General features: G+C 53.2%; 1 protein-coding gene across 1 annotated transcript in view; it reads right to left on the bottom strand.

The window, feature by feature from the left end:
* Positions 1-4,691: 4,691 nt before the first annotated feature.
* Positions 4,692-22,798, bottom strand: part of snx33 (sorting nexin 33) — a 44,306-nt gene continuing 26,199 nt past the window's right edge. The window contains exon 2 of the mRNA XM_085972449.1: positions 4,692-6,583. Within this exon, the coding sequence (XP_085828575.1) occupies positions 6,330-6,583 (254 nt within the window). The 3' untranslated portion in view covers positions 4,692-6,329. The remainder of the gene's footprint in view (positions 6,584-22,798) is intronic.

The following is a 22,798-nucleotide window of genomic DNA, read 5'->3' as shown; positions in this document are numbered from 1 at the left end:
GGGGGCGAGGCTCTCGTTGTAGGTCAGCTCTGTGTCAGGAGTCATGAGCCATGTCCGGAGGGGATTACCCTTGTCACCCAACAGCCAACCTGACGGCCTGTCTGGAATAAAGGCGGCACAAAGAACTGGCGCAGGATGAATGAATCATGACTGCTGCCAGGATAGCGTGCACAGACCTGCATGATGCGCTGCCTGTGGTTACAGTGAACGTTGAGGGAGTGGAATCACTTTCAACTGAGAAAGAAGCCAGGCTGGTGATGGGGAGCACGCAGGGCAATGTGGGTGCAGTCTGTGGCACCTTGCACCCTGGAGAAGCGTGCTATGCGAGCGAAGCCAATTGCTCTCTTGCCCTGGGGAAGGTGATGTAGATGTTCCTTCTGGTGCAGAGAGCCTCAGTGACCTCCCTGATGCAGGGGTGTATTGCAAATTGGGAAATAGCACTGATGTCAGCTGCTGGAATGACCTTGCAGTTCAAAGGTTAAGGGTCCCAATGACCCTGACAGCCACAGGCAGCGCTCTCCAGGTCCTAGTGTGAGGCTGCAGCAGGTGACATAGCTCAGTAGCGAAGGCTCCTCAGACATTGCTCCTCAGTGAAGTTGAGGTAGGAGAAGTGCTCCCTGAAGACCCGCTGTGGCTCTGGCCTCCTGCGCAGTCCCCGACTCCCTCTCTCAGCCTGTCCTGCTCTCTCCAGTCTTCTGTGCTGCTCCCCTTCCTCCTCCAGCAGAGGCAGACCGCCCATGACTGCCATAAAACTGTTCTGAAAAACAATCCAGCACCAGCACAAAGTTGTTAGCCAGCAGCTGAAGAAATCAAACCAGCCACTAACCTGCACAGAATGGACAGGCCCTTTAAATAATATTCCTGCAGGTTTCTCAGTGCCTGTTAGAGCCATGAGGTTCTGGGCGGTTTTATCACAGAGCGAGTCAGGCACCAGGGGCAGACCAACAATAAGCAGGGCCTACTGAACGTCATAAATATTGCCAGCACACATGTTCTATACCTGAAAAATGGGCCTGGTGCGATTGAATTTCTGGACATCGATGTTTTTCCACAGTTCAAGTGGACAGAGTACAGAGGAGATTTACGACGATGTTGCCAAGACTGGGGAATTTCAGCTATGTGGAAAGATTGGATAGGCTGGGGTTGTTTTCTTTGGAACAGAGGAGGCTGAGGGGAGATTTAATTGAGGTGTATAAAATTATGAGGGGCCTGGATAGAGTGGATAGGAAGGACAATTTCCCTTAGCAGAGGAGTCAACAACCAGGGGGCAGAGATTTAAAGTAATTGGTCGGCGGTTTAGAGGGGATTTGAGGAGAAGTTTTTTCACCCAGAGGGTGGTGGGGGTCTGGAACTCACTGCCTGAAAGGGTGGTAGAGGCAGAAACCCTCATCACATTTAAAAAACGAGGTGTTCAGCGAGTCGGGCGGAGGCAGCGCAGCGCATCGGGACGCAGCAGCAGCTACGTCGACCCACGAGAGCACGTCGGCCGGCTGCTCCTTTTCGGCGAGTTGGGCGGAGGCAACGCAGCGCAGCGGGACGCAGCAGCAGCCACGTCGACCCGCTAGAGCACGTTGGCCGGCTGCTCCTCTTCGGCGAGTCGGGCGGAGGCAGCGCAGCGCAGCGGGACGCAGCAGCAGCCACGTTGACCTGCTAGAGCACGTCGGCCGGCTGCTCCTCTTCGGCGAGTCAGGCGGAGGCAGCGCAGCGGGACGCAGCAGCAGCCACGTCGACCCGCTAGAGCCCGTTGGCTGGCTGCTCCTCAGCGGGGAAGCATTCCGACTGGGAGGAGGGGAGCCGAGCATGGCGGCCAGAGGCCGGACCGGAAGCGGGAGCAGGCCTGGGCCGTCGGACCGTGGAGCCGGCGACGGTGAGGTGGTGGCCGCGGCGACCGGAGGATGTGTTCGGCGAGTCGGGCGGAGGCAGCGCAGCGCATCGAGCAGCAGCCAGGACGACTCGCAGTCCGACTGGGAGGAGGGGAGCCGAGAATGGTGGCCAGAGGGTGAGCGGGAGAAGCAGGCCACCACACGTGGAGCCGAGCCGGCAACAGTGAGGAGGAGGCCGCGGTGACGAGGAGGACGGAGCCACTGGATGCCAAAGAATTGACTTTCTGAACACGGCGCTGTAAAAATAGCTGACGTGTCCCTACGGGGAGTAAGCATTCCATTGTACTAGTACATATGGCAAATAAAAAATTGAATTGAAAAGTACTTGGATATGCGCTAGAAGTGTCATAACCTACAAGGCTACGGACCAAGAGCTAGAAAGTGGGATTAGGCTGGCACAGACACTGTGGGCCGAATGGCCTCCTTCTGTGCCGTAAATTTCTATGATTCTAGTGCTAAGATTTTACATGGTCAGCATTCTATAGCTGAAATATGAGTGATAAATAACACTGCTCCTAGAACTTGCTGAGACACAACACCAGCTGCAAGCACAAACTGGTCCTTGCGCCAAACCCACAATTCAAGATTATGTCTAATCACTGTGCTCGCACTGAGGCAAGATTATGTCTAATCTCTGCGCATCTGATATAATCTTCTTTGAACACATCCCTAAAGTTGACATTCACAGCCCAGGTAGAGCAGTCCCAGGAGACGGGCAGTGAAAGGGCATGGAGGTGATTGACTATCGCAGAATCTCCAATATCCTGGGGCTGTGATGTTACTGGAGCCTCTTACTGCAAACTCTGTACCCTTGCCATGACTCCATCCTTCTGTCTCAGGCTGAACCAGACTGTTCACAACCTCGGTGCCCTATTTGATACCCCACGCCCATCTCCACTCCTGCTTCAACCCATCTGCTGCTGAAACCCCTCACCACTGCCTTTGTCACCTCCAGACTCGTCTATTCCAACACTCCTCTGGCCGGCCTCCCACCTTGCACCCTCTGTAAACTTCAGCTCATCCAAAACTCTGTTGCTCGTATCCTATCCCGCACCGAGTCCCGCTCACCCATCACCTCGGTCCATGATGATTGGCTCCCAGTCCCCCAACACTCCAAATTTAACATTCTCATCCCTTCATAGCCTCACCCCTCCCTATCTCTGTAAACCCCCCGAACTCTATTCCTCCAAGTCTAGCCTCTTGTGCATTGCCCCGCCCTTTGCCCCACCATTAGCGGCAGTGCCTTCAGCTGCCTAGGCCCCACGCTCTGGAATTCCCTCCCTAAATGTCTTCCCCTCGCTCTCCTCCTTTAAGACCCTCCTGGTAAACCACCTGTTTGACTGAGCTTTCGGTGACCACCGCCTCCCCTTAACATTTCCTAATTTGGCCTGCCGGCCATTTCTTTTTTTGATTACGACTCTGTGAAGCACCTTGGGAAGCATTTTTCTATGTTTAAGCCACCGTACAGATGCAAGATGTTCTTGTTTACCTGCAACTCATCCTTCCCTAACTTAACTTTTCCCATAATCTGCAGCGGCTGCAGGAAGCGCCGTCGACGATGGGTTTGGTGCTGGCCATTATGTCTCGGAGTGTCTCCCGATGCTTCCAGCATTCCCACGGGATCATGGATTCACTGTGGCATGTTTCACAGGGATCCTTTCAGCTTGGTCTGTGATCAGTGGGCAATGCCAGCAGCCACCAGGTTTATTCCAAAGGGGTAACAGCCTCGAAGGAGACAATTCCTGGTGTGATAACTGGATGCAGTGTCACACTCACCATCACAATGGAACAGAGAGAGAGAATGCGTCATACTTACACAGGCAGGGGGAGGATCACGCTCACTGTGGCAAGTTCAGAGAATATTACTCAGCCATTTCCACTGTAAGCAGTTCTAACCATGAGGACTTTCTGTTCCCTGACACCCAAAACCTGCTGTCAGGACATTATCCAAAAGTATCAGATTATTTTACTTCCCTGGAGAGTGGATTACAGAACGATCAGGATCACTACAAAAAGTACCAAACTATTTTCTGTTTTGTCATTTTATTTTGTATTTTCTTTCTCCGGTGTCATGAAGAATTTAAAGGGCTGCGGAGTAGAAATGGCTGCCGCTGATATTAGTGGATGGCTTTAAGGGTCTGTGTAACAGTCCTCTGTTAGTTTAATCAGCTTGCTGGAAAAGGGTAACATTCCCTCCATTAGCAAAGAAATGTCATACAAATGTGTTAAATGTTCATCTGCTAATATCGGCTAGAGTCTGGGTCTGTGCTCGTTTTAACCATTGCAGAAACAGTAATCGGGTCTGATTCTGTGCCCGTTATTACCCAGACTCTGAGCTTTCTGTCTCACTTGTGCCATCAGGAATGTGCCGAGTGTTACCCAGTGAGGGCGAGCGGGACTTTTCCTAAGTGTTGCCTCTTCCTCTCCTGGAGGCGTGACCTGTGCTGAGTTACGGGTGCCAGTCACTCCCCGGTGCCTCCTCCAAATGGCCAACCTTCCTGTGTGAGGCGAGGCCCCAAATATCCACAGGCTCAGTGATCCTGGGGAGTTGCCGGTTTGTGCGGCCCAGGACCTCACTGGGTGTTACATTTACACACAAGAGCCTCTGAACGGCTGTCCTGGGAGTTAGTCTGGGAAAATGTTAGTGCAGCAACGGATTGGCATCAGGTTTATCCCAGCTGACCTCAAGACGCGTTAACAGCACAGGCTGGCTGAGGTAAGGATTTCTCCTCCCAAACCAAGTCCCCACTAAACCCTCCAAAAGTGAGGAGAGGAGGGGACGCGAAGGACTGATAGAAATAACATGAATTCTAAAGTTAGTAATCCCAGGCTTTATGGCTGGAGATGCGACACAATAGTGTTTACATTACTGTTCAACTCCTGCAGTGAGCAGCGAGGTTATTTTACAGAGATACCATATCTTCAACATTTGGATAGAGATTTGTTGCTACTTCGATCTCTCAAATAGCAGATCTAGATACTCTCTGCTGAAGACACGTTACATCTTGACTAAGTTCAGCGCCCAGTGCCTGTACTAACAGCAGTCTGCCCCTCTGAGTCACACTGATGATGTTCTCTGTCCTTCTGCAACAGTCCACACATACTGATCATCATATATGGTTTACCATTATGCAATCTTTATATTGAGAATATTAAATATTGCAGATATATCACTGTTTTATAATCAGGCCTGATTATCAGTGTACAATTGAAGAATGATATACAGCTCTGAGTAACATTGTAGTGGAACAGTTTTAAAGAATACAATCTAAAGTGCAGTGTACTCCTTGAACAGTCCGGCACACCAGGAGCAAGGTTATTGGCACATCACAACTACAGGCTAAATCACAGTGTCAAATCGTCCCCAGGATCCGTCGCACTGGTGCAATCACGCCCCTTTACCTATCGCAGCCTCTCGTTACTTACACTCTGTCTCCATCGCCGCCTCCTCCTCTCATACATCCTGCTGTGACCTCCAATCCTCTCTCGTTTTCTCGCTCTCTCTTCATGCTGAGTTGCTGTACGTTCAGTTACCATTTTCCAATTATACAGTTGAAACCCAATACCATTAGCCCAGCAAAAAACATACCCAACATTCTAGAACACGGGTCTGCCAACCCAATCGTCCAAAGATTTCTAGCCTAGCGGTTGCTAACACAATGCTCTACCACAGTTTACATCCTACCTGTAAAACTAAAGGCTCCTCTATTGTCACAGGTCTCCCTGCACATCCCTGTATAGAAAAGGGTTAAGTATCGCAACAGTTAAAACATCGTATCAAGACATCCCATGACTGCCACAGTCAGAGACCTCTGATGGCGGTTGCCAGGGGAAGTCATATTCTCTCTGTCAGAAAATAGATGTAAACCTTCGGAGCTGGAAGAAGTGACCTGCGTCTGAAATAATGCTGCGTCATCCCTCTTTTCGGGAAATAAAATCTCCTGTAAGTGACGGTAAAGATAAAACCGTCCATAGTCAGTGTAGCTGTCTCTGCTTGGAGCTCTCCTGAATATGTGGTCCCAGTAGAGTTGGATGTGGTGCAGCAGAATCTTGCCACCTGCCCTGGTTGGTAATGTGATCCACACCAATCAAAGACTTCCCGGTAACACACAAAGAAGGTGGTACTGGTGAACAACACACTCTGAACTGCTTCTTACAGCACAACGTGGAAACAGCTCCGAATTAACCATATTGTGCAAACACAAGTTGCAGTGGTGATGTTGAGAGGCAAAGTGTTCTTATTATACATTGCAGCTCGGCTCACATAGGATTGGCTGTCTTTAGTGTCGCAGTTCCTTCTGAGTAGTGACTGTACCTGTTACTGGGTGTTGAAGGGGATTGGGGAAAAAGTGAAAGGATTTCGGGGAAGAGTCAAGGGGATTGGGGAAGTCTCAGCAGCCTTTTCTTCCTGTACAAACCGCCAGAGTCTCGGGGCAGATTCCTCGATTACAGTGTGTCGTACAAGTGCAGAGTCTGCTCCAGTTGCTGGCTGATCCTCTGATAGAAGAGGATCTGTTGCTGGAGGTAAGACTGCATCATGCGCTTGAAATCTACCATTCTGCGCTTGTGAAAATGATTCATCTCGGCCTGCAGAGCAAATCCAACCACCCGACAGCGCCTCTTTATCCCGTCCGCCTGCTCCTGATCCATCTTTCCTTCATCGCTCATCCTCTGGCTGTCTTTCACCTTGGCAAAGGCACCTGTTATAAACACAGACACACACCTGTCAGTCAGCACTCAGCCCACATTTTAGACTTTCCCCCACTGGATTCGTTTGATTTCTTGATTTTTACCATGTTACAAATTCCTACCAGATACTTTTACCGTTTTAAACATACAACAGGACACGATCATCTGGCCACCAAAAGCAATGATATTACCACAGCACTAAATCCGCTGATTCCAACATTTTTTAAGTGGGAGTTTTATTTTTTGTACCTGCAGCTCCTTCCCCTCATTTCCGGAGGTGCTGACTGCCGCGGCTCATTGCGGAGCATTCTTTCCTGAGGTGCTGACTGCCGCAGCTCATTGCGGAGCATTCTTTCCTGAGGTGCTGACTGCCGCGGCTCATTGCGGAGCATTCTTTCCTAAGGTGCTGACTGCCGCGGCTCATTGCGGAGCATTCTTTCCGGAGGTGCTGACTGCCGCGGCTCATTGCGGAGCATTCTTTCCGGAGGTGCTGACTGCCGCGGCTCATTGCGGAGCATTCTTTCCTAAGGTGCTGACTGCCGCGGCTCATTGCGGAGCATTCTTTCCTGAGGTGCTGACTGCCGCGGCTCATTGCGGAGCATTCTTTCCTGAGGTGCTGACTGCCGCGGCTCATTGCGGAGCATTCTTTCCTGAGGTGCTGACTGCCGCGGCTCATTGCGGAGCATTCTTTCCGGAGGTGCTGACTGCCGCGGCTCATTGCGGAGCATTCTTTCCTGAGGTGCTGACTGCCGCGGCTCATTGCGGAGCATTCTTTCCGGAGGTGCTGACTGCCGCGGCTCATTGCGGAGCATTCTTTCCGGAGGTGCTGACTGCCGCGGCTCATTGCGGAGCATTCTTTCCTGAGGTGCTGACTGCCGCGGCTCATTGCGGAGCATTCTTTCCTGAGGTGCTGACTGCCGCGGCTCATTGCGGAGCATTCTTTCCTGAGGTGCTGACTGCCGCGGCTCATTGCGGAGCATTCTTGTCTCTGAGTCAGATAGGTCATGAGCTCAAGTCCTACTCCAGAGACTCAGATACAGAATCCAGGCTGACACTCCCATGCTGCACTGTCAAAGGTGTGTCTTTTGGATGAGATGGTAAACCAAGGCCCCGTCTGCTCTCTCAGGTGGATGTAAAAGATCCAATGGCACTATATCGAAGAAGAGCAGGGGAGTTCTCCATGATGTCCTGGGGCCAATACTTATCCCCCAATCAACATCACTAAAAAACACACATTATCTGGTCATTATCTGCTTGCTGTGCGGATTGGCTGCCACATTTCCTACATTACAACAGTGACTACACTTCAAATGTAATTCATTGGCTGTAAAGCTCTTTGGACGTCCTGAGGTTGTGAATGGCGCTATATAAATACAAGTTCCTTATTTCCTGTTGGAATTCAATTCCTTGGTCTCCAGCAGCCCCTCCTATACCTCAGTGAAGTAGCGATTCTCCATGCGTGAGCCTAGCGGTGTTTGCTGATCAGCTATTCGACCATTGCTGAGCCCTCAGCCAACAATAATGCACGTTTACTTCCAAGCAAGAGTCACCAAGCAGAAACGAGGAGCAGGAACCCTGTCTGGTTTTCGCCCCGGGGTACTGAGACCAACTGGAACACCCCCTAATGCGAGATCATTAGTTGTGATCAAGCTTTGGATGGTTCTGGTCCATATAGCTCTCCGTTCCACACGGGATAACGCAGTTCAGCACCGAGCTCTGGAGAAACGTTTTTAATCAGAGTTTCAACCAATAGGAACAGTTTGTGCTGCGAATACACCGCCTCCCACGGGGCAAATCCGCTCCTGCGGCAACATGGCGGCTCTGGACCAGGCTGTTCCAGGAGCCAATGTGGAGAAAGAGACTTGAATACCTGCACCCTCTCCCACATGGACCAGCCGTAACAAAAAAACAGTTTGAATCCTTTGATCCAGTAAATGCATAACTTTTAACCTTTGACCCAGTAAATGTATGACTTTTAACCTTTGACCCAGTAAATGCACGACTTTTAGCCTTTGACCCAGTAAATGCACGACTTTTAACCTTTGACACAGTAAATGCATGACTTTTAACCTTTGACCCAATAAATGTATAACTTTTACTCTTTAACCCAGTAAATGCGTAAGCTTTGGCCTTTTTGTTTTCCAACTAGCTACTAGTTAAAGTGTTCCCAGCACTTCATAACCGAGCGAAAAGACTTTTTGTTTCTAAGCAGAATGGACTTTAATGAGATCTTCTATATTTTATAACTGTTAAAGGATTTAATAAAAGTACAGGTCACGTATGAAGAATTAGCTTCAATTCTGTTTAACTGGTAGTCACTGGGGAAAGGTTAATGAATCTCATTAAGCACAGCTACCGAGGATTCAAACACCCAAACACAGAGTGATGGGGGAACGGATTAATGCCGTATGTCCAATCCAGTATAACAGTCATCCAAACAGCACCAGCAAGACTCTGAATCAAATTGCCTGACAGTCCAGAAAATGTCCTATCGAGTGTCTCCGCTTACACCAGACCGAGGCTGCTGTCGGCAGCGTTTCCATAGAGCTCTCTTGCCAATGGCATTTCCATATGAAGCCTAGTCCAGTGTAACTATGGAAACGTCACTGACAGGAAGCATCGTTTAGTGTGCCATAAAAATGGCACTGCAAGGCGTAGTTCAGTAACTAGCAGTGGTATTTCCATGTTTACACTAGACTAGGCTTCTCATTAATGGTGTTTAATAGTAACCTTAGACTAGGCCTGTCAGTTATGTTCAACAGTTGCATTTAACTAGACGTTTCAATGGTGTTTCCATAATTGCACAAAACAAGACAATTATTTGTTCCTGAACCAGTTCTAATCTCTACTCCCACGATTGTAATGATTCAGTAATATGATGTCATCTTAAAGTCCTCCAACCCCCTTTACCTAGCGCTGACAGGCAACAGTTAATAACTGGAGCCAAGTGATTCTGCTTCAGACTCTGGCTTCCTAGACACTGATGGCAGCCAGAAATCATGGGAGTGATTTCAGAAAATGAGATCATATCCCAAACCAAACCTTGTTTTTCTGAGGCATTTAATAGAGATCATGTCAGGAAAACTTGAGATTACAGTCAAGCCAAAATCACACCAATAGAAAATTAAATTTACAACGCTTAGAAAATAATTTTGAGGGGTTTTGATAGAGTAGATAAGGATAAACTGTTTCCAGTGGCAGGAGGGTCGGTAACCAGAGGACACAGATTGAAGATCATTGGCAAAAGAACCAGAGGGGAGATAAAGAGAATTTTTTTTACGCAGCGACTTGTTGTGATCTGGAATGCGCTGCCTGAAAGGGCAGTGAAGCAGATTCAATAGTAACTTTCAAAAGGAAATTGGAACAGAAAAATTTGCAGGGCTGTGGGGAAAGTGTGGGACTAATTGGATCGCTCTTTCAAAGAGCCGGCAAAGGCATGATGGGCCGAATGACCTCCTTCTGTGTTGTATGATTCAATGAAACTACATTACAGGAACAGAGCAACAGATGTGGACACCGGCAATAAGGTCACCTTTCTGTCAGACTGATCCAGGCCAGAACTTTAAGCATAGGTGAGATGATGGTAAACGTAGTACCCTTACCACCTGTACTGACGGTGATCAGGTAGTTCAGAATTGACCCAGGACCCAACCTGGGGCCCTCGCGGTATGCACGCTCCCACACGTCACCACGCACTCAATTTTGTAGTGTCAGCCAGTGGCTCAGTGGGCAGCACCCTCGCCTCCAAATCAGAAGGTTGTGGGTTCAAGTCTCACTCCAGAGACTTAAGCACTAAATTCTAGGCTAACACTCCCAGTGCAGTACTGAGGGACTGCTGCACTGTCAGAGGTGCAGTCTTTTGGATGAGGCGCCCTGTCTGCCCTCTCTGGTGGACGTAAAAGATCCCATGGCACTATTTCAAAGAAGAGCAGGGGAGTTCTCCCCGGTGTCCTGGGGCCAATATTTATCCCTCAATCAACATCACTAAAACAGATTATCTGGTCATTATCACATTGCTGTTTGTGGGAGCTTGCTGTGCGCAAATTGGCTGCCGTGTTTCCTACATTACAACAGTGACTGCACTTTAAAAAGTACTTCATTGGTTGTAAAGCGCTTTGGGACGTCCTGTGGTCGTGAAAGGTGATGTAGAAATGCAAGTCTTTCTTTTACCCACAGAACCATCAGGAAACCAGTTAGCAGAACTTCTTCAGCCGCCTTTCAAATCTGGGTGTGCAGGATCTTTACTGTCCTCCAGTATTACTCTGCACTGCGTGAAGAAAAGGAGGATGGGAGAATTCCAGCAAAACAAACACAGAAATAAGACAGGAATATGAAAGCTTAGGAACGAAAAGGAGGAAGTCGATAACAGAAGGAATATGAATGAACGAGAAAGAGAACTGCAATCAAATGTGACGTGAAATCAGCTTTCCACCTCATAGACCCGTAAAGATAATATCAGGCATAGAAAAACGTTGGTGTTATTGTAGCGAGAGCACAACTAGCACTTCCGAGGTAGAGAGGACAAGCCCGAAGCTTTGGAAAAATGCACTCCTGGCAGCAGTCATTCCCCGTGAAGCAGCTCAGAGTAAACAGCGGGACAGGAAATTGAAGAAAGCTTCAGCCGGCCTCAGGGAAAGGACAGTCTGGTTTTCGTAACATTACAAATGGTCGCTAACCGTAACTGCGGGACCCTCTCTCTCTGTGCTGCAGCCCATTAGTGCATTACCCCCCTTTCCTGTGGAGTGCCCCTTCCCTATGCCCTTCTCCCATTGCATGGAGGGGGCTGCTGAGTTATATTAAAGAATATTAAAACCAGAATAATATTTTAATGGCCATTTAAAACTAAAAATATTGTCAGCTACTTTCTTGTTCTCCTGAAATTTCTGTGTCATCAAGAGAAAGGAAAGTCTTCAGCTGGTCTGAGCGAAGCCGCATTAGTGTCTAAACAACTTGGTCACCATCTCACTATATCCCTCAACCCCATCTACCCACCCTCTCACTATATCCCTCAACCCCATCTACCCACCCTCTCACCATATCCCTCAGCCCCATCTACCCACCCTCTCACCATATCCCTCAACCCCATCTACCCACCCTCTCACCATATCCCTCAAACCCACCCTCTCACCATATCCCTCAACCCCACCATCTCACCATATCCCTCAACCCCATCTACCCACCCTCTCACTATATCCCTCAACCCCATCTACCCACCCTCTCACCATATCCCTCAACCTCATCTACCCACCCTCTCACCATATCCCTCAACCCCACCCTCTCACTATATCCCTCAACCCCATCTACCCACCCTCTCACTATATCACTCAACCCCACCCTCTCACTATATCCCTCAACCCCATCTACCCACCCTCTCACCATATCCCTCAACCCCATCTACCCACCCTCTCACCATATCCCTCAGCCCCATCTACCCACCCTCTCACTATATCCCTCAACCCCACCCTCTCACTATATCCCTCAACCCCATCTACCCACCCTCTCACCATATCCCTCAAACCCACCGTCTCACCATATCCCTCAACCCCACCCTCTCACCATATCCCTCAACCCCATCTACCCACCCTCTCACCATATCCCTCAAACCCACCCTCTCACCATATCCCTCAACCCCATCTACCCACCCTCTCACCATATCCCTCAACCCCACCCTCTCACCATATCCCTCAACCCCACCTACCCACCATCTCCCTCAAACCCACTGTCTCACCATATCCCTCAAACCCACCCTCTCACCATATCCCTCAACCCCACCTACCCACCATCTCACCATATCCCTCAAACCCACCATCTCACCATATCCCTCAAACCCACCCTCTCACCATATCCCTCAACCTCACCTACCCACCATCTCACCATATCCCTCAAACCCACCCTCTCACCATATCCCTCAACCCCACCCTCTCACCATATCCCTCAAACCCACCGTCTCACCATATCCCTCAAACCCACCATCTCACTATATCCCTCAACCCCACCTACCCACCCTCTCTCCATATCCCCAACCCCACCTACCCACATAACACAGTGACTGAACTTCAAGTGTAATTTACTGATTGTGAAACACTTTGGGATGTCCTGTGGTCGTGAAAGGCGCTATATAAATGCAAGCTCTTCTCTTCTTTGGGTGAGAAAGTTCCAGCAGTTCTTCCCTTCCTTCTCCTAACTGCTTCATTTTAACTTGTGCCCCATGGAATTGAACCCTTTGCCAGGATGAACCATTTGCCCCTGTGCTGGTGCACGAGGGGCAGGGTCACAAAGCTCAGCAAAGACTGCGTGTATCTTGCCAGCAGCTTGTGTTGATGTGGAGCTACATTATTCCCGATTCAGGGGCCCTCTGCAGAAAACCACCGCATTCCTCAGTGTGATCGGGAATAGGAAGCGGAGGCAAATTCCCACAAGGATTAATCTGTTTACAATCCAGTTAGCAAAATGTATAAAGTAGGAATAGTGACTCAGTGATATTTCAGCAGAGTGAAACATACACAAATGCTGTATATTCTAGAAGCCCTGGTCAAATTGTAACAGGCTGCATGATGTCAGTAGAGTCTCTGTGGCTCATTAGGTAGCACTCTCTCCTTCTCAGAAGGTTGCGGGTTCAAGCCCCACTCCGACTTGAGACCAGAATCGAGGCTGACACTCCAGTGCAGTACTGAGGGAGCGCCGCACTGTCGGTGGGGCAGTACTGAGGGAGCGCCGCACTGTCGGAGGGGCAGTACTGAGGGAGCGCCGCACTGTCGGAGGGGCAGTACTGAGGGAGCGCCGCACTGTCGGAGGGGCAGTACTGAGGGAGCGGCGCACTGTCGGAGGGGCAGTACTGAGGGAGCGCCGCACTGTCGGAGGGGCAGTACTGAGGGAGCGGCGCACTGTCGGAGGGGCAGTACTGAGGGAGCGCCGCACTGTCGGAGGGGCAGTACTGAGGGAGCGGCGCACTGGCGGAGGGGCAGTACTGAGGGAGCGGCGCACTGTCGGAGGGGCAGTACTGAGGGAGCGCCGCACTGTCGGAGAGGCAGTACCGAGGGAGCGCCGCACTGTCGGAGGGGCAGTACTGAGGGAGCGCCGCACTGTCGGAGGGTCAGTACTGAGGGAGCGCCGCACTGTCGGAGGGGCAGTACTGAGGGAGCGCCGCACTGTCGGAGGGTCAGTACTGAGGGAGCGCCGCACTGTCGGAGGGTCAGTACTGAGGGAGCGCCGCACTGTCGGAGGGGCAGTACTGAGGGAGCGCCGCACTGTCGGAGGGTCACTACTGAGGGAGCGCCGCACTGTCGGGGGGCAGTACTGAGGGAGTGCCGCACTGTCGGGGGGGCAGTACTGAGGGAGCGCCGCACTGTCGGGGGGGCAGTACTGAGGGAGCGCCGCACTGTCGGAGGGTCAGTACTGAGGGAGCGCCGCACTGTCGGAGGGGCAGTACTGAGGGAGCGCCGCACTGTCGGAGGGTCACTACTGAGGGAGCGCCGCACTGTCGGAGGGGCAGTACTGAGGCAGCGCCGCACTGTCGGAGGGTCAGTACTGAGGGAGCGCCGCACTGTCGGAGGGTCAGTACTGAGGGAGCGCCGCACTGTCGGAGGGGCAGTACTGAGGGAGCGCCGCACTGTCGGAGGGACAGTACTGAGGGAGCGCCGCACTGTCGGGGGGCAGTACTGAGGGAGTGCCGCACTGTCGGGGGGGCAGTACTGAGGGAGCGCCGCACTGTCGGGGGGGCAGTACTGAGGGAGCGCCGCACTGTCGGAGGGTCAGTACTGAGGGAGCGCCGCACTGTCGGAGGGGCAGTACTGAGGGAGCGCCGCACTGTCGGAGGGTCACTACTGAGGGAGCGCCGCACTGTCGGAGGGGCAGTACTGAGGGAGCGCCGCACTGTCGGAGGGGCAGTACTGAGGGAGCGCCGCACGGTCGGAGGGAAAGTACTGAGGGAGCGCCGCACTGTCGGAGGGCAGTACTGAGGGAGCGGCGCACTGTCGGAGGGGCAGTACTGAGGGAGCGCCGCACTGTCGGAGGGGCAGTACTGAGGGAGCGGCGCACTGTCGGAGGGGCAGTACTGAGGGAGCGGCGCACTGTCGGAGGGGCAGTACTGAGGGAGCGCCGCACTGTCGGAGAGGCATTACTGAGGGAGCGCCGCACTGTCGGAGGGGCAGTACTGAGGGAGCGCCGCACTGTCGGAGGGTCACTACTGAGGGAGCGCCGCACTGTCGGAGGGGCAGTACTGAGGGAGCGCCGCACTGTCGGAGGGGCAGTACTGAGGGAGCGCCGCACTGTCGGAGGGAAAGTACTGAGGGAGCGCCGCACTGCCGGAGGGCAGTACTGAGGGAGCGCCGCAGGGCAGTACTGAGGGAGCGCCGCACTGTCGGAGGGGCAGTACTGAGGAAGCGGCGCAATGTCGGAGGGGCAGTACTGAGGGAGCGCCGCACTGTCGGAGGGGCAGTACTGAGGGAGCCGCGCACTGTCGGAGGGGCAGTACTGAGGGAGCCGCGCACTGTCGGAGGGGCAGTACTGAGGGAGCGCCGCACTGTCGGAGGGTCAGTACTGAGGGAGCGCCGCACTGTCGGAGGGGCAGTACTGAGGGAGCGCCGCACTGTCGGAGGGTCACTACTGAGGGAGCGCCGCACTGTCGGAGGGGCAGTACTGAGGGAGCGCCGCACTGTCGGAGGGTCACTACTGAGGGAGCGCCGCACTGTCGGAGGGGCAGTACTGAGGGAGCGCCGCACTGTCGGAGGGGCAGTACTGAGGGAGCGCCGCACTGTCGGAGGGAAAGTACTGAGGGAGCGCCGCACTGCCGGAGGGCAGTACTGAGGGAGCGCCGCACTGTCGGAGGGGCAGTACTGAGGAAGCGGCGCACTGTCGGAGGGGCAGTACTGAGGGAGCGCCGCACTGTCGGAGGGGCAGTACTGAGGGAGCGCCGCACTGTCGGAGGGACAGTACTGAGGGAGCGCCGCACTGTCGGGGGGCAGTACTGAGGGAGTGCCGCACTGTCGGGGGGGCAGTACTGAGGGAGCGCCGCACTGTCGGAGGGGCAGTAATGAGGGAGCGCCGCACTGTCGGAGGGGCAGTACTGAGGGAGCGCCGCACTGTCGGAGGGGCAGTACTGAGGGAGCGCCGCACTGTCGGAGGGGCAGTACTGAGGGAGCGCCGCACTGTCGGAGGGACAGTACTGAGGGAGCGCTGCACTGTCGGAGGGACAGTACTGAGGGAGCGCTGCACTGTCGGAGGGGCAGTACTGAGGGAGCGCCGCACTGTCGGAGGGGTAATACTGAGGGAGTGCGGCACTGTCGGAGGGGCAGTACTGAGGGAGTGCTGCACTGTTGGAGGGGCAGTACTGAGGGAGCGCCGCACTGTCGGAGGGGCAGTACTGAGGGAGTGCTGCACTGTCGGAGGGGCAGTACTGAGGGAGCGCCGCACTGTCGGAGGGGTAGTACTGAGGGAGTGCTGCACTGTCGGCGGGGCAGTACTGAGGGAGCGCCGCACTGTTGGAGGGGCAGTACTGAGGGAGCGCTGCACTGTCGGAGGGGCAGTACTGAGGGAGCGCTGCACTGTCGGAGGGGCAGTACTGAGGGAGCGCTGCACTGTCAGAGGGTCAGTACTGAGGGAGCGCTGCACTGTCGGAAGGGCAGTACTGAGGGAGCGCCGCACTGTCGGAGGGGCAGTACTAAGAGAGCGCTGCACTGTCGGAGGGGCAGTAGTGAGGGAGCGCCGCACTGTCGGAGGGGCAGTACTGAGGGAGAGCCGCACTGTCGGAGGGGCAGTACTGAGGGAGCGCCGCACTGTCGGAGGGGCAGTAGTGAGGGAGCGCCGCACTGTCGGAGGGGCAGTACTGAGGGAGCGCCACACTGTCGGAGGGGCAGTACTGGGGGAGAGCCGCACTGTCGGAGGGGCAGTACTGAGGGAGCACTGCACTGTCGGAGGGTCAGTACTGAGGGAGCGCTGCACTGTCGGAGGGGCAGTACTGAGGGAGTGCTGCACTGTCGGAGGGGCAGTACTGAGGGAGTGCCGCACTGTCAGAGGGGCAGTACTGAGGGAGCGCCGCACTGTCGGAGGGTCAGTACTGAGGGAGCGCCGCACTGTCGGAGGGGCAGTACTGAGGGAGCACCGCACTGTCGGAGGGGCAGTACTGAGGGACGCCGCACTGTAGGAAGTGCCGTCTTTCGGATGAGACGTTAAACCGAGGCCCCGTCTCAGGTGGATATAAAACTGCCTACTGCACTATTTTGAAGAAGAGCAGGGGAGTTCTCCCCGGTGTCCTGGTTAATATTTAACCCTCAACCAACATCACTAAAAAACAGATTATCTGGCCATTATCAGATTGCTGTTTGTGGGAGCTTGCTGTGCGCTAATTGGCTGCCATGGTTCTAACATTACAACAGTGACCACACTTCACAAGTATTTAATTGGCTGTAAAGCGCTTTGAGACATCCTGAGGGCATGAAAGGCGCTGGAGAAATAAAAGGCCTTTTATTTTTAATTGCCCCTTTGTTATGTGGCATCTTGCCCTCTGCTAGGAGCCCTGCTGCCTGGAAAACTGTGCACCGGAAGCAAAGTCTGTTGCTCACTGGCACAGAGCGTCACGTAACGAGCCACAGTCCACTGAGCAGCGGGGAAACTTACTGTGCGTGGACTTTATGGTCCAGGTATACATGGCACACAGCCCCACAATGGAACTCAGCCGAGAGTTATCTGGAATCAGTTATTTTATTCAAGTTGTTTCCTTGTGGCCTCACCAAGATAACTCCAATACATTTAACCTTTTTACAGTCTCCCAGAGCCAGCATAGGTAGGTCAGGGATCACAGCGATCTTACCATTCTGTGTCGGAGGGAGAGGGGTTTAATGTTGATGGTGTCCCATCAGAGGGAGTACTGAAACTGGTGCTGACACGCTGTCAATATAAAGGAGGCGAACTCTGCACTGCTGAGGGGGGTCCAGGCTCTGATGGGGGACTGGGGGAGTGCAGAATGTGGGGATGTTTCCTATTGGTCCTTTGGTGGTATTCTGGTAAGGAAAACCCAGGAGAGCAACATTTGAGTCTCCCTTTGAGTTCCGCTCTCCCAGTGTCCCACCATTAACACAATAGCAGCTACAGAGACACTCAGAGACAGATTGGGCCAAGACTAGACACCAATCTGTCCTTAGTCCCCTCCTATATCTCATTTACATGCTGCTCCTTGTGGTCGTGGTATTCTCACCACTCTCTGGGGAAAGAAGTTTCTCCTGAATCCCCCATTGGATTTATTACTGATTATCATATTTATGGCCCCTAGTTCTGGTCTCACCTGTAAGTGGAAACAGCTTCTCTGCGTCTACCCGATCGAACCCTTTCATGATTTTGAAGACCTCGATCAGGTCACCCCTCAGCCTTCTCTTTTTTAGAGAAAAGAGCCCCAGCCTGCTCATTCTTTCCTGAAAGGTATAAACTCTCAGTTCTGGTATCATTCTAGCAAATCTTGTTTGCACCTTCTGCAGTGCCTCGATATCCTTTTTATAATATGGAGACCAGAACTGTTCACAGTACTGCAAATAGCACTTAAAAATTGATATTCAGGGTATTATTTCAAGTGAGAAGGTTCCAGGAAGAAACAGGAAGGCAGACACGAGACAGGGAAATGAATCCTCTCACTGGTAACGTCAGTCTCCAAAACTACATCCAGGCCATGATTGATGTAGAGGGAAGGGCACTGGAAGAGGACAATCGAAGTGTCCTTGGGCAGGACAGAGAAACATTGAGACGGCTGCTTAGTGCGAGGAGTCACGGTCAAACTAAACCTTAGACGGGATGTCTCGCTCCTCGGTGCCTGCCTGCCTTCTGTTTGGAAATTAAACCTGAAATTCAAGTGCGCGTGACGGGCTTGGTATTGCGATCCGGTTACCGGCTCCTTTGTCTCGGATCACTGGGGCTGAGCTCTTGCCTTGTTATCTCTGTAACTGAGTGAGTGCGGCTTGGTGTGTGTGTAAGGCTGGGCCAAGTGTGTATAGGTGTTGGTTCTACGTGTGAGAGGATGTGTGTGTTTGTGCATGCTGGAGGCGTGAGCGAGTCTGCATGCATTTCAGTATTTTTTTGAGGGTGTACATGTGAGCGTTTGTTTAGAGTGTGATGGAGTTTATGTGTGTGTGTGCGCAAGTATGTGTATTCTTGTCTATGTATATTTTATTCCAAGGTAAATAAGCCATGTATTAAAACTGTTGTTACCGATAGAAAGAGAGATTGTATGTGTGTGGGTGAGGGCATCTCTGGGTGAGGGCATCTCTGGGTGAGGGCGTGTGTGGGTGAGGGCATCTCTGGGTGAGGGCATCTCTGGGTGAGGGCATCTCTGGGTGAGGGCATCTCTGGGTGAGGGCATCTCTGGGTGAGGGGATCTCTGGGTGAGGGCATCTCTGGGTGAGGGGATCTCTGGGTGAGGGCATCTCTGGGTGAGGGCGTGTGTGGGTGAGGGTGTGTGTGGGTGAGGGCATCTCTGGGTGAGGGCGTGTGTGGGTGAGGGCATCTCTGGGTGAGGGCATCTCTGGGTGAGGGTGTGTGTGGGTGAGGGTGTGTGTGGGTGAGGGCATCTCTGGGTGAGGGTGTGTGTGGGTGAGGGCGTGTGTGGGTGAGGGCATCTCTGGGTGAGGGTGTGTGTGGGTGAGGGCATCTCTGGGTGAGGGCATCTCTGGGTGAGGGCGTCTCTGGGTGAGGGCATCTCTGGGTGAGGGCATCTCTGGGTGAGGGTGTGTGTGGGTGAGGGCGTGTGTGGGTGAGGGCGTGTGTGGGTGAGGGCGTGTGTGGGTGAGGGTGTGTGTGGGTGAGGGTGTGTGTGGGTGAGGGTGTGTGTGGGTGAGGGTGTGTGTGGGTGAGGGCATCTCTGGGTGAGGGCGTGTGTGGGTGAGGGTGTGTGTGGGTGAGGGCATCTCTGGGTGAGGGTGTGTGTGGGTGAGGGTGTGTGTGGGTGAGGGCGTGTGTGGGTGAGGGTGTGTGTGGGTGAGGGTGTGTGTGGGTGAGGGTGTGTGTGGGTGAGGGCGTGTGTGGGTGAGGGCATCTCTGGGTGAGGGTGTGTGTGGGTGAGGGCATCTCTGGGTGAGGGCGTGTGTGGGTGAGGGCGTGTCTGGGTGAGGGCGTGTGTGGGTGAGGGTATGTGTGGGTGAGGGTGTGTGTGGGTGAGGGCGTGTGTTGACCAGGACACCGGGGATAACTCCCCTACTCTTCTTCGAAATAGTGTCAGTGGGATCATTTATGTCCACCTGAGAGGGCAGACTCTGTTTAACGTCTCATCTGAAAGACGGCCCCTCCGACAGTGCAGCCCTCCCTCAGTACTGCCCCTCCGAGAGTGCAGTGCTCCCTCAGTACTGCCCCTCCAACAGTGCAGTGCTCCCTCAGTACTGCCCCTCCGACAGTGCGGCGCTCCCTCAGTACTGCCCCTCCAACAGTGCGGCGCTCCCTCAGTACTGCCCCTCCAACAGTGTGGTGATCCCTCAGTACTGACCCTCCGACAGTGCGGCGCTCCCTCAGTACTGCCCCTCCGACAGTGCAGCGCTCCCTCAGTACTGCCCCTCCGACAGTGAGGTGATCCCTCAGTACTGCCCCTCCGACAGTGCGGCGCTCCCTCAGCACTGCCCCTCCGACAGTGCGGTGATCCCTCAGTACTGCCCCTCCGACAGTGCGGTGATCCCTCAGTACTGCCCCTCCAACAGTGCAGTGCTCCCTCAGTACTGCCCCTCCGACAGTGAGGTGATCCCTCAGTACTGCCCCTCTGACAGTGCAACACCCTCTCAGTACTGCCCCTCCGACAGTGCGGCGCTACCTCAGTACTGCCCCTCCGACAGTGAGGTGATCCCTCAGTACTGCCCCTCCGACAGTGCGGCGCTCCCTCAGCACTGCCCCTCCGACAGTGCGGTGATCCCTCAGTACTGCCCCTCTGACAGTGCGGTGATCCCTCAGTACTGCCCCTCCAACAGTGCAGTGCTCCCTCAGTACTGCCCCTCCGACAGTGAGGTGATCCCTCAGTACTGCCCCTCTGACAGTGCAACACCCTCTCAGTACTGCCCCTCCGACAGTGCGGCGCTACCTCAGTACTGCCCCTCCGACAGTGAGGTGATCCCTCAGTACTGCCCCTCCGACAGTGCGGCGCTCCCTCAGTACTGCCCCTCCGACAGTGCGGTGATCCCTCAGTACTGCACTGGGAGTGTCAGCCTGGATTTTGTGCTCAAGCCTTTGTGATGAGGCTTGAATCTTCTGACTCAGAGTCGAGAGTGCAATCACGGAGCCACGTCTATGGTCTTTTAAAGGGCAATCTAACATGGCTCACACTTACAACCCTCCTGGTGAGAGCCTCAGAGGTGCTACAGTTACGCTGGTTATTTGCCATCCCAGCGTGATCAAGGTCAAGACCTGCTGCCCTCTCTATCGTTAGGCTCCAGTCCAGCTCCTTGATAAGTTACCTAGAAATGACACAGTCCTCCTTTGAGGAGGATGTTATCTGTATCAGTGACAACCCTGAGGAGAAAGGCGGAGGTGTGGAGGGGGAGTCGGCACCTCCAGCTTTGATGGAAGGAAGCCAGAATTGGTGTAACTGTGTTCAAACATTAACTTCGGGACTGATGATGAATCTCTGGTTAATTCTGAAAGTAGCCACTCCTCTGTTCAGATCTGAAACAGACTAAGTGAAAAGGCTGCTGCTGAACTCGACCCAGCAATGCTAGGGTCCAACCCCAGGTTCAACTGGCAGTCGCACTCGATTCTCTCTCTGTGCTCAGATTCCATTCCTCCCCAATCCATCATTGTGTAGTTTGAGGCACTGCTCCCAGATTCTGTCGCTGGACTAGGTGGGGCGGGAGGGAGAGGTGAGGTAGGATAGTGGAAGCCAATCACGGAGCAGCACAATCAGTTGGTACTGAAATACAGGGGGCAATTCCAACCTCACCCGCTGGTCGGGAACTGACAGGATCGGGCGGAACGTCAGTTTCAACACTCGATTCTACTCTGCATTGAAGTCTGTGGAGGATAATACTGGGCGGGTTTCAAAGGCAGCGTGCGCTCGATCCCGCGGGTTAGGTTAACATTACCGCCACGGCCTCAGCAGGCAGTGAGCTCAGAAACACAAGAAGACCATCTGAAGAAGGCTGATGCACTGTGTCAGCTGACTGCAGCAGCAGCCAGTACAAATAGTTACAATCCCTTCAATAAATTGTTTAGCCAACTTCCCAGCAATGAGTGACCTTTGGCTGGGTGTGGTGCCTTCACACCAGTTCCTTGTAGTGCTGGTAAATATTTGCTATGCAGCTCACTCACCCCATGGCAACTTTCCTGTTATTGACGTTCCCGCTTTGATACGCCTTATAGATGTTCTGACACTTGACCTGAAGCCCTGCGGACCGCGAGCGAGGTGTGAGCAGAGCCTTCTGGCCAGCATCAGTTTCCTTAGATGTGGATCCTCAGCAGGTTCCACACCTTCCAGACCCTCCAAGCTTCATCAAGTGTCTGGAACTGAGTTCCTCCCTTGGATTAGAAGGACTTGTCCTACAGATATAAAAAAACGCTCTGATGTTGCAGGTGATTGTCTTCAGAACTCTGCGACCTCAGGACGTCCCAAAGCGCTTTACGGTCAATGAACTACTTTTGAAGTGGAGTCACTGTTGTAATATAGGAAACATGGCAGCCACTTTGCGCACAGCAAGCTCCCACAAACAGCAATGTGAAAATGGCCAGATAATCTGTTTTAGTGATGTTGGTTGAGGGATAAATATTGGCCCAGGACACCGGGGATAACTCCCCTGCTCTTCTTCGAAATAGTGCCGTGGGATCTTTTACATCCACCTGAGAGAGCAGAGGGGGCCTCGGTTTAACGTCTCATCCGAAAGATGGCACCTCCGACAGTACAGCGCTCCCTCAGCACTGCACTGGAGAGTCAGCCTAGATTATGTGCTGAAGTCTCTGGAGTGGGGCTCGAACCCAAAAAACTTTTGAATCAGAGGTGAGGGTGTTACCCACTGAGCCGGGGCTGACACTTTCTTGGGGGCGCGGTGAAGTGTTCTGGCTAGCACAGACTGCCACTATATTGTCCCCCTATCAGTGCAGGAGCTGTGATGGATGCTGGATTGAGTGCAGCTTGAAACATTACTATTACAGGATTCACCAGCTGGGTTTTTAGAGATATAAATGAAAAGTGAGTGGCAAAGGTGAGTGCTGGCGCGAGAAAGTGAGCCCATCGGTCACTCGGTCACCAAGTAGGGTTGCCAATCCTCCAGGCATTA

The sequence above is a fragment of the Somniosus microcephalus genome, chromosome 32 (genome assembly GCF_052327205.1).
Source record: "Somniosus microcephalus isolate GS21.2 chromosome 32, FLI_Smic_1.0, whole genome shotgun sequence".
Taxonomy (NCBI): domain Eukaryota; kingdom Metazoa; phylum Chordata; class Chondrichthyes; order Squaliformes; family Somniosidae; genus Somniosus; species Somniosus microcephalus.
This window is presented reverse-complemented; position numbering and strand designations above follow the sequence as displayed.